The sequence below is a fragment of the Gopherus flavomarginatus genome, chromosome 12 (genome assembly GCF_025201925.1).
Source record: "Gopherus flavomarginatus isolate rGopFla2 chromosome 12, rGopFla2.mat.asm, whole genome shotgun sequence".
Taxonomy (NCBI): domain Eukaryota; kingdom Metazoa; phylum Chordata; order Testudines; family Testudinidae; genus Gopherus; species Gopherus flavomarginatus.
This window is the reverse complement of record NC_066628.1, coordinates 38,031,918-38,045,585: the sequence shown is the minus strand read 5'-3', so window position 1 is coordinate 38,045,585 and position 13,668 is coordinate 38,031,918. Positions and strand designations below refer to the sequence as shown.

Genomic DNA, 13,668 nt, shown 5'->3' with positions numbered 1-13,668 from the left:
GAAGTGGGGGTGGGGGTCAGAGTGTGCCCGTTTCCCTCTGACTCAGACTGTTGTCTCCCAGTCAGAAGCGCTCTTCGTCCAGAGCTGTATTTTAATACTAGGTTTTGACCATAAAATCATTTGACTTTTCTGTGTTAACAGTCCTAGAGAAAAGGCTGCAGCCCTCTGTTTGAACGCAGGAGAGGTACAGCACAGCAAAAGAAGCTGCAATACAGATTCCCCACACTGTCCTGCAAAAGTGCCCCACTCCTGCCCTGTAGGGATTTACTTTCTAGGCATGTGAGTCCTTCCCACTCCGTGGTCCATTCACCCTTGGCCTTTGTTGGCACTACCAGCATAGGGAGCGGGGGTGCATGATTTTCACTAGGGGTTATGGTAATTAATGAAACATGAAAAACCACTCACTGGGAACAGGGCATGCCTATATCCAACAGGCCTCATGTGCCTCCAAGCAGACACCACATGGTGGTAACTTTCAGATCAGTTCATGTGCTTGAAGCTGATAGTTACACTTTTCCTCTTTTCAGGTTATTCCTTTTGTACAGTAGTAGCCCACAGCTTCACATTCGCCCCTGTTAACTTGGAAGTCTGGGGTTTGCTCATAAGCAAAGAGCAGAACCTCTTATTCTTGCTTTCATATTTTTCTTCACAGTTTAGACTTCAGTTTCAAGCTTCTGAAGTTTACTTACTCTTCTATTTTTCCCTCCTTCTCTAAGATAGGCAATCTGATGAGTATGTTGGAGCAGAACTGCTTGGGTCTTGGCCCTAAGGTTTTACTTCCAAGGTAGGAAAAAACATTTGAAGAATTTAAGAAGGGGGAAAATGTGTGAGCGCTAAAAAAAAAAACACACATACACCACACAGGAGGAAATATGCCAACTCACTTTAACAACATTTCAAAAGAGCAGGTGCTATAGAACACACTTTATGCTCTAAAGTTACCATGTGCTTAATGTGTGATGAGTGCTGGTTATTACTCCTTAGCATTAGAATATTTATACAAAGTAGAGGAAGCATACTCTTGAAGCTAGAAAGCAGCTTTAGTGAATGAAGAATGAGCAGCTTTTGATAACATTCTGCAACACTGTGTTACAGATACAAGTCTGAATTTGTCTACCACAGATTGGCGAAGTAGGTCAAACATCTGCTGCTTTAATACTCACACAGTGGAATGACCAAGCTTGTGCAAATCCATCTGGACAACCACTAGTTATTGTGCAATAATGGATATCTAAGCACTTAAGCCATCTCCTGCTTTGCGGTTGGGGCAACAGGGCCCTCTAGTGACCAAGCCCAGGAACTTTGGAATTCCAATAATATGACAGGTTTCAGAGTAGGAGCCGTGTTAGTCTGTATCTGCAAAAAGAACAGGAGTACTTGTGGCACCTTAGAGACCAACAAATTTATTTGAGCATACGCTTTCGTAGGCTACAGCCCACTTCTTCGGACGCATAGAATGAAACCTATATTGAGGAGATATATATATACACATACAAAAAGCATGAAAAGGTAGGAGTTGTCTTAGCAACTCTGAGAGGCCAATTAAGTTGCATCCACAGTATAATTCATGAGCCTTGATCGCACTGCAGTCAACAGGAGCAAGATCAGGCCCTTGTTAGAGAGTGTTTGTCCAATATGATCTAATTGCATCACCCCACCATGTTCATGGTTTGAGTGTTTGCAAAGAGATGAAAGGAAAAGCCAAACAGGATAATAATAAATATTTAATGTTTTCTTTCCTCTCTTTAGAGACAGGCACACATTAAACATATATTGTGAAAAAAACACAGCTGGTCAGAAGTCTTAAGTCTACTGAATTCACAAAAAATCCATTCAGATGATCGCTAAAAATGCTGCAGAGGATTAAGGCTCTGCATAACAATGGAGGCTTAAAATCAAAAGGGAAAATAACCCACTTCAGTAACCAATCCTAGAACCCAATATAGCTCTGTGCAAACATCCCAAGAGATGAATGTTACTGCACATGAGTAAGGTAATCAGTGGTATTGGAAATAATACACATGCTATTGGAAAGTATTTGTTGCAGTATTTGCACATAGAGGATCCAATGGCCAAGGCTAGGTGGCAACTGTTGTGGATTCCATAATGGCTACTGTATTATTAGTATGTTGTACTTTGCTTAGTAAAGTGTTTTGCTTTACCCAGATGATAAAAGGCACTAGGATAAAAACAAATGCAATTGCCGCGCAGCTTGTAGGGTGAATTTCAGGCAAAGCAAATCCTCACTGATAGGATTACATTAGAATAAAATTCCAACAATCACCACCAGTTAGACTGTGGCACAGTCTCACGAGGGAAGTGGCGCAAGTCCTATTGAGTCACGGAAAATTGGACTGAAGTCAGGTATACAGTCAAAAACAACCCTGCACTTGCAAGTGGGAGGAACAACATGACCTAATGGATCTTTTCCATCTCTTAATTTATCTGATTCGAGGAAATATAACCCCAATGTACAGATCCTGCAAAACTCAACAGTAGCAAAATAAGACCCATCTTGCTAATTCTTTGTACTAAACCAGTATCTCTCTCCTTTACCTAAGGGGAAATCAATGTTCTTGTTTTTATCCACTTCCCCTCCTTATGATGTGACTCATGTTTAAAGACTAGTGATGGGCACATTAAAAATACTTTAAAGACACAGACATCGAGGGTGGGAGGTGAAATGACAATCATGGTTTGTCTTTTCATTCTACTACAGAAGCCACTAAATCCCTTTCCCACCAGCTAAATGATCATATAAAGACCCATCACATGTATGATCAACAGCCCAGAGTACAACAAACCAGGATCAGGGTGGCAGCTCTTTGCCCAGTCATTCCTTCCCAGTGCACATGGAGGCTCACCAGGCTGCTTCAGAAAAATTAAAAACAAAAACAAACTCCTCAAGCTGCTTTGCCCTTCAGTCCAGATAAGGGACTATGACAGGTTTAGAAGATCGTTTAATCCACAATAGAGAGAGTTTGGAAGTATATCCAGGGAGGAAGATCTGCTCCAATGCCCTCCACAGAGCAACCATGTCATTTCTCTCAGTTTGTCTGGCAGTTCTCAGGTCTCTCTCAAGCCCCCACAAGAGATTCAGAGAATTAATTTCCCAACTACACCAGGTGCTCAGCAATTCCTTAGCTCTATGATGATCAAAGAGTCACTAGTTTTCACAGGACTGTCTTCATTATTTTAAGGTAGGTTAAAAAAAAAAATCTTTATAGCATCTGTTTAATCATGACAATCTAATAGCAAAGCAGAGCCCCAACATGTCAGTGCGAAGCAAAAATGGGTTTTGTGCATTGAGAGACCTTCCTGAGAGCAAACAGTATTAGAGCTGCAGACCTGTTTGTAAGAGCATTACACTAGCAAAGTAGAACCCTAAGAGGCCCACAGCAGAACTCACAGGCAGAATAAGGGACACTTGTCAAACAAAAGTAAGCTTGCCACTTGTAGTGAGAAAGCAAATCGGTGTTAGCATAAACGTTGCTAGATGATGCTACGTTTAAAGTGGCTGAGGATGTGGAGCTGGTAAATATTAATGGCAAAGAGAAGACAGGTGTCTATGCAGAATAAGGAAGGGGTTACCTGTACAGCAAGGAGATGAGAATATGCAGCAAATGGACAGGCCCTAAGCAGAGGGCCGAAGCTTTGCAGATGTGGCATCATTTGACACTAGTTGAGTGGCACTAGCTAAGCAAGATGGGTCCCTGTGCTTGAAGGATTTCACACATTTGATCAGATGCCTCTTCACAGCATGTTGCCAGATGGGTAGTAGAATTAGGTTTTTATAAAACCCTTTCTCCCAAAATGAATTCTGATACTATAGGAGATATGGAAGATGCTCAGTGTACCCCAGGGCTCAGTGTCCTCAACTGAAGCTGCAGTCACTTGCTCCTTTGGTTTTGTTCCAAACAGATCTTTCCTCCAAAGCTAGTGGACACGTGTTTTCAGAGCCCTGGCAGGGAGGAGCCATTCCCCATCCCTCTCCATGTGACAATGAAGCCACTAGTCTTACTCCTCCACAGTGTAATTGCAGCTGATGAATCCTGCCTCTTCAGCCTTCCTGCCCCTTAGTGCTGCCAGTGTCCTTCAGGGCATATAGCAGGTTGCAGAAGAATTCATACCAGAAGAAGGTGAAGCCAGTAGAGAGAGCAGCCTTCAGCAAGCTGGGGGAGAGACCCTTAAACAGTCCAACAGGCCCCTCCTCTCGCACAATCTGCCCAGCACAGTCCATTAAACCCTTGTACGTCCGCACCTGGGGGAGAAGAGTTGAGAGAGTAAAGAGAGCAACAGCACAAGCTCAGCTTACCTGGGCAGGATTCTCTCAGAAACCTCTGTATCATATTCCACACATCCAGGAAAGGGACTCAGAGGACTTGAAAGAAACCCAAAGGCTGTATCAAAAATGTATTCTAGATAAATACAATGGAGATTCTACGGATATTCACTATGACTGACTGGCAGCATCAGAGAATCAATCTGAGTGCACACTGATTTGTAGATGCAGGCACCACAGCCACAAATTACATTTACCATTATCAGCAACAGCTTACACGCCAACTGAATGACAGGAAATCCTTTTTACCACACCTCATGCAGTGTTCACGCTACAGAGTTTGTAGAGCAACTGCTTCAGAATGTGTTGGTATTATTTTCCATATAGACTCATAACACTTTTAGGCCAGAAGGGACCATCATAATCATCCAAGTCTGATCTCCTGCACATTGCAAGCGATAGAACTTTACCCACCCACTCCTTAACAGACCCCTAACCTCTGGCTGAGTTACTGATGTCCTCAAAACATGATTTAAAGACTTCAAGGTGCAGAGAATCCACCATTTACATTAGTTTAAACCTGCAAATGATCCCTGCCCCATGCTGCAGAGGAAGGCAACCCTCCCCTACAGGGTCTCTGTCAACCTGACCTGGAGAAAAATTCCTTCGCAACCCCAAATATGGTCACCAGTTGTACCCTGAGCATTTTAGCAAGACACAACAGCCAGACACCTGGGAAAGAGTCCTCTGTAGTAACTCAGAGTCCTCCATATCTAGGGTTCCATCACCAACCATCAGAGATATTTTCTACTAGCAGTTGCAGATTGCCTACAATGGCATGTAGCCTGTCTCATCATACCATCCCCACCATAAACTTCTCAAGCTCAGTCTTGAAGCCAGTAAGGTTTTTTGCCCCCACTGCTCCCCATGGAAGGCTATTCAGAACCTCACTCCTCTGATGGTGAGAAACCTTCATCTAATTTAAAGCCTAAAGTCATTGATAGTCAGTTTATATCCATTTGTTCTTGTGTCAGCATTGGTGCTTAACTTAAATAACTTCTCTCCCTCCCTAGTATTTACATCCCACCCTCTCAGACTATACATGTCATTGCTTCAAAGACTGGATACTACCCAATTTGCATGTCAGGCCAATATAAACTGGAAGGGACATTTTCATATTTGGGGGAGAAAGGAAATATTTCTCTAATACAATTTTTAAAATAAGTGTCTATTTCAAGGTGGTAAGAAATGCTAGATGTATTTAATTTGTTTAGATTTATACAAGTCTCTTTAGGTACCCACCATGAATTCTGAGTGCCTATTCCATAAACTAAAATACACAATACAGTAGCAAGAACTGCTCATTTCATCTTGACATACAAATATCCATCAGCAAATAGAAAAATAAAATAAATCCAAACTCCTCCAAACTTTCATTCAACCCCTCTCCAAGAGCACAGTGCAAGTGAGTCAGATTTTTAAAAGGTATTTGGGCACCTAATTCCCATTGATATCAATGTGAGTTAGGCACCTAAATACCTTTAAAAATCTGACCCTCAGTCAATAGTACAAGATAAATGCAATTTATTACATGGCCATGACTAGTGTCAATCCCCTAGGTCCTTTTGAGTCTCCCAGCCTAGATCTCTATATACAGACATAGTATACATGGGTCATCTTCCTGAAAGGCAATTTATTCCACTAGTGAGTGAACTGCAGTAACTGGTGATTATTTAGAACAGTACTAGCAAAAATTCAGCATTTGGTTAAGGAGTTTAACTGGGTGATAAAATATCAGAGTTCAGAACTTCAACACCAGTTTAACACAGAAATTAAAAAATTAGGAAGACAGGTGATTTTTAAAAATTCATGGTTATTATTTTATTTAACGTCAGGTCTTTTCAGAAAGTTTTGTTTCTAGAAGGAAAAATAATCTCCTAATCAGGGTAGCTGTTTATCTGGGATGACTGGTCCACCACAAATGACTGCCTATTAAGAAGATTCTCTCATATATAGTATATTGTGAACAAGTCAACCAACAATGCTTTCTTTGGTAGGCACCGAGAGGAAATAAACAGAACGCTGTTCAAAATCAGAAAGCTGAGTTTTCTGGGTAATGTTTTATTTCTTGGTCTACATTTAAACATATGAAAACCAGTTGATCAAAACATCTCTCACCTGCCCAAAGGCTGCCCGGGCCTGCTCAAAGCCTCCCACCTGCAACCGCTTTTTAAACAGGTCGAAAGGGTAAGTAAGAGTTTTGCTGATAACTCCGGCACAGCTGCCACACACGAGGTTTTTAACATTACCTGAAAAGTAGAGAAGTGGAAAGAAGAGTGTACGGAAGAAATGGAGGATTAGAATGGAGTTCCGATTTACAAACGCATAATGGAAAGTAAATCAGAACCATTTATTCAGAGACTGTAAGGCCAGGAAGGACCATTATGATCATCTGGTCTCACCTTCTGCATAAAACAGGCCATAGAACCTCACCCAAGAATTATTGCATCAAGTCCACAACTTCTTTGAGAGAGGGCATATCTTTTAGAAAGATATCCGGCCTTAATCTAAAGACTGATTTATTCTGCAGCTCTGTCAAATGGCAATACACAAAAGAAACAATAACAGAAGGGTTTATCATCAATAACCATGCAAGCTTTCACACTGCTAGGAAAAAAAATACTGGAGATTGGTAATAGGGTATGGAACCTTGTGCTTCCAGTTGAGAGTTCAAATCAGAACAGGTTAGTACAGATCATAAATTGGTACCATCTGTTGGCTGTACAGAGGCCAATGGGAAAGGAGTTTGGTAGTCTTAGTTCAGGTCCTAAACTGGCAGATGTCCACAGCACAAAACTACCATCACAATCTGCTGTCTAACACTGAATTAACATTGAGGATGAGCTGCTCTCACAAATAGGAGGTAATCTCTCTACTTGAGAACACTCTGATGGAGCAGTAACTTGCAGTGATGCTACCCATGCTGTATGTGCTTTAATGGATGGAGGTCCCATCTCCAGGGCTGTCAAGGTGCCACTTTTCATGAAATTCTCTTAAAAACTCAGAATAGCCAAAGAGCAGGAGATCAATATTAGAACTTGGGAGCGTTAACCTGCACCAGATGAATCCTCTTGTACAAGCCAAAGAGGGGAAGCAACTTTAGAACACACAGCTGTTCAGAGATCCTGTACTCAACTGACAGTCCTATCCCCATAATATTACTGAAATTGAAAGAAATAAAGGCTGTCTCAGCAAAATCTTTCCACTGCACAAGCAACATGACCCAATTTGAGAAATAATATACTGGACTGAAGAGTTCATCTTCCTGTCGGTGGTACTTCTATGGGCCTCATTACCACAATGTCTGAGTGCCTCATAGTCTTTAATGTATTTATCTTCACAACACTGCTATGAGGTAAGGTATTTAGGCATTTTACAGGTGGGGAAATTAGGCATAGAGAAATTAAATGACTGGCCCAGGGTCACACAGTAAGTCTGTGACAGGAGAAGAAATTGAACTCAGATTCAAGTTCTAGACTAGTGCCCTAACCACTGGGCCACCCTTCTTCTTCCTCCATGACTGAGTATTTCTCAGTCCCAAGCACCCACCTGCATTCATTCCTTCGGGTGGCATCACCCATTTATACAATTGTTGCAGGAGATTGTAAAAGGAGAACTGAAGACCAGCGTATGGAAAGATAGCAATGATAGTGGGGGTCAAACCCCTGTAGAAGGTCAGAGGCCCTTCTGTTTGGTACATGGTCACCACAGCATGACGAAGATTTCGGTAAACCTAAACAACAAGGAATAGTAAAGTTCTCCTGTTAGATACACTTACAATCAGCTATTCAGAAATCAGTTACATTCTGGATACAGATGGGGATTCCCATCTCCCAACATATAACAGGTTGATTTTTAGCACAAACAGATTAACAAAACCGTTTCACGTATCGTGACATGAACGCTCATTGCTGAGTCTTTGAAATCCTGATAATAATTAAAACAAAGTGACAGAATAAACATGGTCTCTTCCACATGAGACTAACTGAACCAACAAACCCTCAGTTCTGCTTGACAGCAGTATCCCACTGAAAGGCATGGCTGGACATTGTATCCTGAAGTTGCCTGAACCTTGGCTCTGGTGGGAAGCAAGCCCCAGAGATGGGTCCCCATGACTGAGAACACCTTGATATGAATAGCTTCAGAAAGTGACAGTAAGGGGAGGCTGGCAGATCAGGACAGCTATTATGGGGCAGGGGGAAAGCTCTGGGTAACTGTGCAAAACACAACTGAATTCACAGACTGAGTGTCCTTCAAAGATTCTTAATTTACAAGAGTGATGTCAAATATGCCAGTCACAGCTCTTTACTCAAGAAGCTGAGAACATTTCTTTTCCAGTCTTCTTTGACTGGTAGCTGGAAAACTCAAAGACTTATTGTATTAAGAAATCTAGCTACTTCTCATATTTTTGGTAATTTTCCCAATGGCTTAAGCTCACCAGCACTTGTATTTGTATCAGTGGTGTGTTTTCATCTCACAGCCTAGTTTCACCATTTACTCCTGCAGTGAAGCCCTGACACTGAATACATGGGAATGGATTGTGATTCCATTACAAGTCAAGCAGAAATTGAGTAAGAAAATGGCTCTGATTCAAAATTAAGTGTCTCCAGTAATAACTGAGGGGAGACAGAAGAACTTGGTTGAGGGAGTCAGATCCTTGTATAAACAAGGATATACAACTGGATTAGTAGAGGACTGCTTTAAAAACTTCATACCTGTAAGAACCTGCACAAGACTCTTCGTACACTTTGCATATTTATGAGCCAACAATGTGATGCAGTTGTGAAAAAGGATATCATCATTTTGGGGGTGTACTAACAGCAGTGATGTATGTAAGACAAGCAAAGTAATTATCCCACTGTACTTGGCACTGGTGAGGCCTCAGCTGGACACTGTGTCCAGTTCTGGGCACTACACTTTAGGAAAGAGGAGGACAAATTGGAGAGTCCAGAGGAGCACTATAAAAATGATGTAAGATTTAGAAACCTGACCTGTGAAGAAAGGTTAAAAAAAAACCCTGAAGATATTTAGTCTTGAGAAAAGAAAACTGAGGGGGAACCTGGTAACAGTCGTCAATATCTTAAGGGTTGTTGTAAAGAGGATGGTGATAGATTGTTCTCCACGTAGACTGAAGGTAGAACAAGAAGTAATGGGCTTAATCTGCAATAAGGGAAATTTAGATTAGATATTAGGAAAAAACTTTCTAACTATATAGATAACTAAGAACCAGAATAGGCTCCTAAAGGGAGGTTGTGGAATCCCCATCGCAGAAGGTTTTTAACAACAGGTTATACAAACAGCAGGGAGGGATGGTCTAGGTATACTTGGTTCTGCGTCAGTTCAGAGGGCTGGACTAGGTGACCTCTCAAGGTCCTTTCCAGCCCTACATTTCTATGATTCTTCATTTGAGACATGTCCCCTCAAGAAAGGCAGAGGAATAACTCCCTTGTGTGGCTGAGTATCAAATGAGAGCCAAATCAGCCACACCAAAAAGAGAGGTTCCTCCTTCTCTCAGCCAGGACAAAGCACATGTGCCAATGGACCAAAGGATAACTTGGCATTAATGACATTACCACCCATTAAGGGCTCCAGTCTTCCCAGATCACCTGCTGAAAGTTGTGCAGTTTCCCCCGCCCACACACTAATCTGAATGAAACATGGCTACCATCAACAAATATAACAAAGCTAAAATTCTTCTCCCCTAACTCATACCTTAGGCTCGCCCTGAGCAGCAAAGCGGGTGCGCAGTGTGTCAAGAGGTTGAACTGTCATGGTGGCAGTGCAAGCAGCCAGGCCGCCACACACAAAGTGCACAATGAAGTTGCGGGTGTTGTATGGTGTGGCATTGTGCACCAATTCCGTCAGGCACTCAAAGGTCACAAACTTACAGAGAAACAGAAACATATGTCACAGAGAAAACTCTTATCACCCACAACCCTCCTGGTTCTCCCACATTCTAACAAAAATAAATAAATCCATCATTTGTAACTTCCTGGAGGGTATGTTCCAAGGATGCAGCTATCAAATTGGGGAATACTCTTGGCATTCAGAATCTTCAGTTCTCCCTTTAGGAGAATATAGTCTGGGATTTAAAACAAAAAGGCCTCCTAGGAAGATCCCATTTTAATTTTCTCTCCTCTCCACAAATTTATTAAATAATATATATTTGGCTCTTATACATCACCTTTCAATAGATGGTCTCAAAAGGTTTTAGAAACATTAATGAATTAAGCTTCACAACAACCTATGAATCAGTATTATTAACACAAAGTGGGTATTCCCTCATGAAAGCTCATGCTCCAATACGTCTGTTAGTCTATAAGGTGCCACAGGACTCTTTGCTGCTATTATTAACACTGTCATCCTCAATGAACAAAGGTGGTAAGTGAACCAGAAAGATAAGTGACACACCCAAGGACTCACAACATGTAAGTAACTCATCTGAGACTAGAGTCCACATCTGTCCTCTTGGTCCGCTGCTCTACCATCACCTAATCACACTACCAGAGCCTCCCCTTTGGCATACAAAGTACCCTACAAATGGACTAGCCCTACAAACAGCTGGGTAAGTGGCAGGCAGCTATGACAGGATAAGGCTGCTGACAAAGCCACTACAGGAACAAAAAACTTCAGAACAAAGCTAGCCCTCGATGATTTCCTGACAGCTTACCTGGACAGCTCCATAGCTGACTGAGAGGAGCTGAGCAGGCACATGCCCCTTCCAGAACGCTGTCAGCCCTTCCTCATGAAAGATCCGGTGTGCGGTTTGCAAGATGCCATAATATTTAGCCAGTGGGTTTCTGGGGGAGAGTTGTTCAATCTGAAGCTGAAAAAGAACAAATAAACTTCCTTACTCTGTGATATGCTTCAAGGTCCTGAACCTGCTCTCTGAAACATTCAGTGGCCTACATTAACTCAGACCCCACTTCTTGTGTGCCCTCATGGCAGCTACAACTGGCTCAGATACCAATGCTGCTGGTCCTTAAGAGTTGGGGGCAGAAGAAGAGGTATGTGCAACGCGAAAGAGCTATGATATTCAGCAAAAATGTTAATAAAACTAAATTAGGACAGGTAGATAGGAAGGAAAAAAAGAAGGAAGAACAAGAAAAACATAAGAGCTATGTACAAGAAAATAAGACAGAGCAGTAAAAATACATTAATTTGTTAAGAGAAAGTAGAAACGGTCCCCAAAGAGAAATACAGCTGTCTACCTTGTATAATCTGTATTTAACTCCCTCACACACAGAGGTTTAATCAGCTATGTAATAGCTTCTGGGTGTATTTGTGACACTGGCAATGACTTATTTAAATACTATAAAAGGTTAAAAAGCGTTGCTTCTTTTTATTCTCTGCATGTTCCTCTTCCAGGTGTGCCATAGGGGCTGATGGGAAAGGTACCTGAAAGCGAATCTTGATGACATCCACAGGGCTGATTAGAGCCCGAGTGACAAACCCAGATGCGGATCCTGCCACAGCCACCTCCACAGCTGAGATGGACTTCACTTCAGACTTGGGGTCATAACCGACCATCACTGCCTGGTCCACGGGCAGCCTCCACCTGCATCAACCTCCAGGAGTGCTACAGTCCAAAGACAGAAGAGAATGAGGCATTTTCAGTGACAGGTCTACTTTTGACCTCTCGCAGAGGAGCAAAGAGGTCACTATCACAGGACAAGCTAGCCTCAGGCATATGAATATTTTTGATCCTAAAAAGGAACCCCCAACTCCTAAAACTGCTCCCACCGCTAGAACACGTGGTCTATTTAAACAGGAACAATAACAAAGCAAAATAAAAGGTCTTCAGCCAGCCTAACAAAGGCAACAATAATACACCTTGGCATGGGAAGGGGATGATAACCCTTGGAAGAGACATGCTGGCACCAGCCCTACTACAGGGGGTGGTTGCAGGTCTGGGGCTTGGGTGGATGGGGGCAGAAGTGAGGGTTGCTGGTTGGGACTTGCAGAAGGGACAGTTACTACGTTGGACAGGCCCAGGCTGGGGGCAGAGGGACGGTCACGAGTCTGGGTGGGACGCGCCGGGAGCCCAACGGCCGGTCGCGGGGACGCGCCGAGGGGGCCGGTCGCAGGTGTGGACAGGGACGCGCCGGAAGCCCAACGGCCGGTCGCGGGGACGCGCCGAGGGGGCCGGTCGCAGGTGTGGACAGGGACGCGCCGGGAGCCCAACGGCCGGTCGCCCAACGGCCGGTCGCGGGGACGCACTGAGGGGACCGGTCGCTGGTGTGGACAGGGACGCGCCGGGAGCCCAACGGCCGGTCGCGGGGACGCGCCGAGGGGGCCGGTCGCAGGTGTGGACGGGGACGCGCCGGGAGCCCCATGGCCAGTCGCGGGGACGCACTGAGGGGACCGGTCGCTGGTGTGGGCGGGGACGCGCCGGGAGCCCAACAGCCGGTCGCGGGGACGCGCCGAGGGGACCAGTCGCAGGTGTGGGCGGGGACGCGCCGGGAGCCCAACGGCCGGTCGCGGGGACGCGCCGAGGGGACCGGTTGCTGGTGTGGACGGGGACGCGCCGGGGCCGAGGCTGCCCTGAGTCACCGCACCTCAGAAATTCCCCCTCAGGCCTCTGCCCCGCAGCGTCTTCCCCCACCAGAGGAGACATTCACCACGACGACGCTCACCCCGTTGCACCCAGGCCGGCTCCCGGACGCTGTCGCCTCCTGGCGGCACTGCTCAGAGCCGCTCCCCGGCCGCTGACATCGGCCCAAGCTGGGCCTAGCCAATCCAACCAGCGGCCTCTCCTGGTCCGGGAGAACGGACTGCGCAAGCTCAGAATCATCGCAGGCCCGGGGCTTGCTGGGAGATGTAGTCACGCCAGACCGCAGCGTAACACAGGGCGGGGCGGGGCGCCGCTACACCCCTTCCTCCCAAGCTGTCAGAGGAAAGCATTTGGGGTGATAGGAGGAAAAGGTCCCACACTCATCTTGGTCTTTGCAACAGAGAATAAAAAGGAGAGGGACAGTGTAACAGGGGCGTCTGCCCCGTTAGAGACCCGGAGTCAGCCAATCCTGGTCTCAAGCAGAGCCCCCCTTTCAGAACACGTGCTTGGACCTCCAGAGGTAAGGTGACCAGACGTCCTGTTTTTATGGACTTTTTCTTATATAGGCACCTATTACCCCACCCATGCCCCATTTTTTCACAGTTGCTATACGGTCACCCTTTCCGGAGGCAATTATCACACCTAGCTTAGAAGGGGCCAGGTATTTGCTATAGAGGATCGAAGCGCTCAACCGAGTGTAGTCCCAGGTAGATGGGCTGTAGAAGAATGGGAGACTACATTTGTTTTGTGGTGGGTTTGTGTTCAAACCCAA

At 44.7% G+C, this 13,668-nt stretch overlaps 2 protein-coding genes across 2 annotated transcripts in view; one reads left to right on the top strand and one right to left on the bottom strand.

The window, feature by feature from the left end:
• The window catches only part of MRPS7 (mitochondrial ribosomal protein S7), a 33,504-nt gene extending 21,719 nt beyond the window's left edge, over window positions 1-11,785 (top strand). The window contains exon 6 of the mRNA XM_050920618.1: window positions 11,711-11,785. Within this exon, the coding sequence (XP_050776575.1) occupies window positions 11,711-11,744 (34 nt within the window). The 3' untranslated portion in view covers window positions 11,745-11,785. The remainder of the gene's footprint in view (window positions 1-11,710) is intronic.
• On the bottom strand, window positions 1,712-13,131 carry SLC25A19 (solute carrier family 25 member 19). Its single transcript, XM_050920613.1, has 7 exons — window positions 12,901-13,131; window positions 11,741-11,921; window positions 11,013-11,168; window positions 10,055-10,225; window positions 7,892-8,075; window positions 6,461-6,591; window positions 1,712-4,261 (listed from the first exon to the last, which is right to left on the bottom strand). The coding sequence occupies exons 2-7, from the start codon at window positions 11,870-11,872 to the stop codon at window positions 4,061-4,063; spliced, it is 975 nt and encodes a 324-aa protein (XP_050776570.1). The 5' UTR covers window positions 11,873-11,921; window positions 12,901-13,131; the 3' UTR covers window positions 1,712-4,060.
• Between the last annotated feature and the right edge of the window lie 537 nt (window positions 13,132-13,668).

Coding starts and splice junctions, on each gene's coding strand:
- SLC25A19 (XM_050920613.1), bottom strand. CDS start 11,872: ATGGTCGGTTATGACCCCAAGTCTGAAGTGAAGTCCATCTCAGCTGTG. Junction 8,076..10,054: donor CTGCTCAGGGCGAGCCTAAG/GTATGAGTTAGG, acceptor CTTGTTGTTTAG/GTTTACCGAAATCTTCGTCA. Junction 4,262..6,460: donor CCCGGGCAGCCTTTGGGCAG/GTGAGAGATGTT, acceptor CTTCTCCCCCAG/GTGCGGACGTACAAGGGTTT.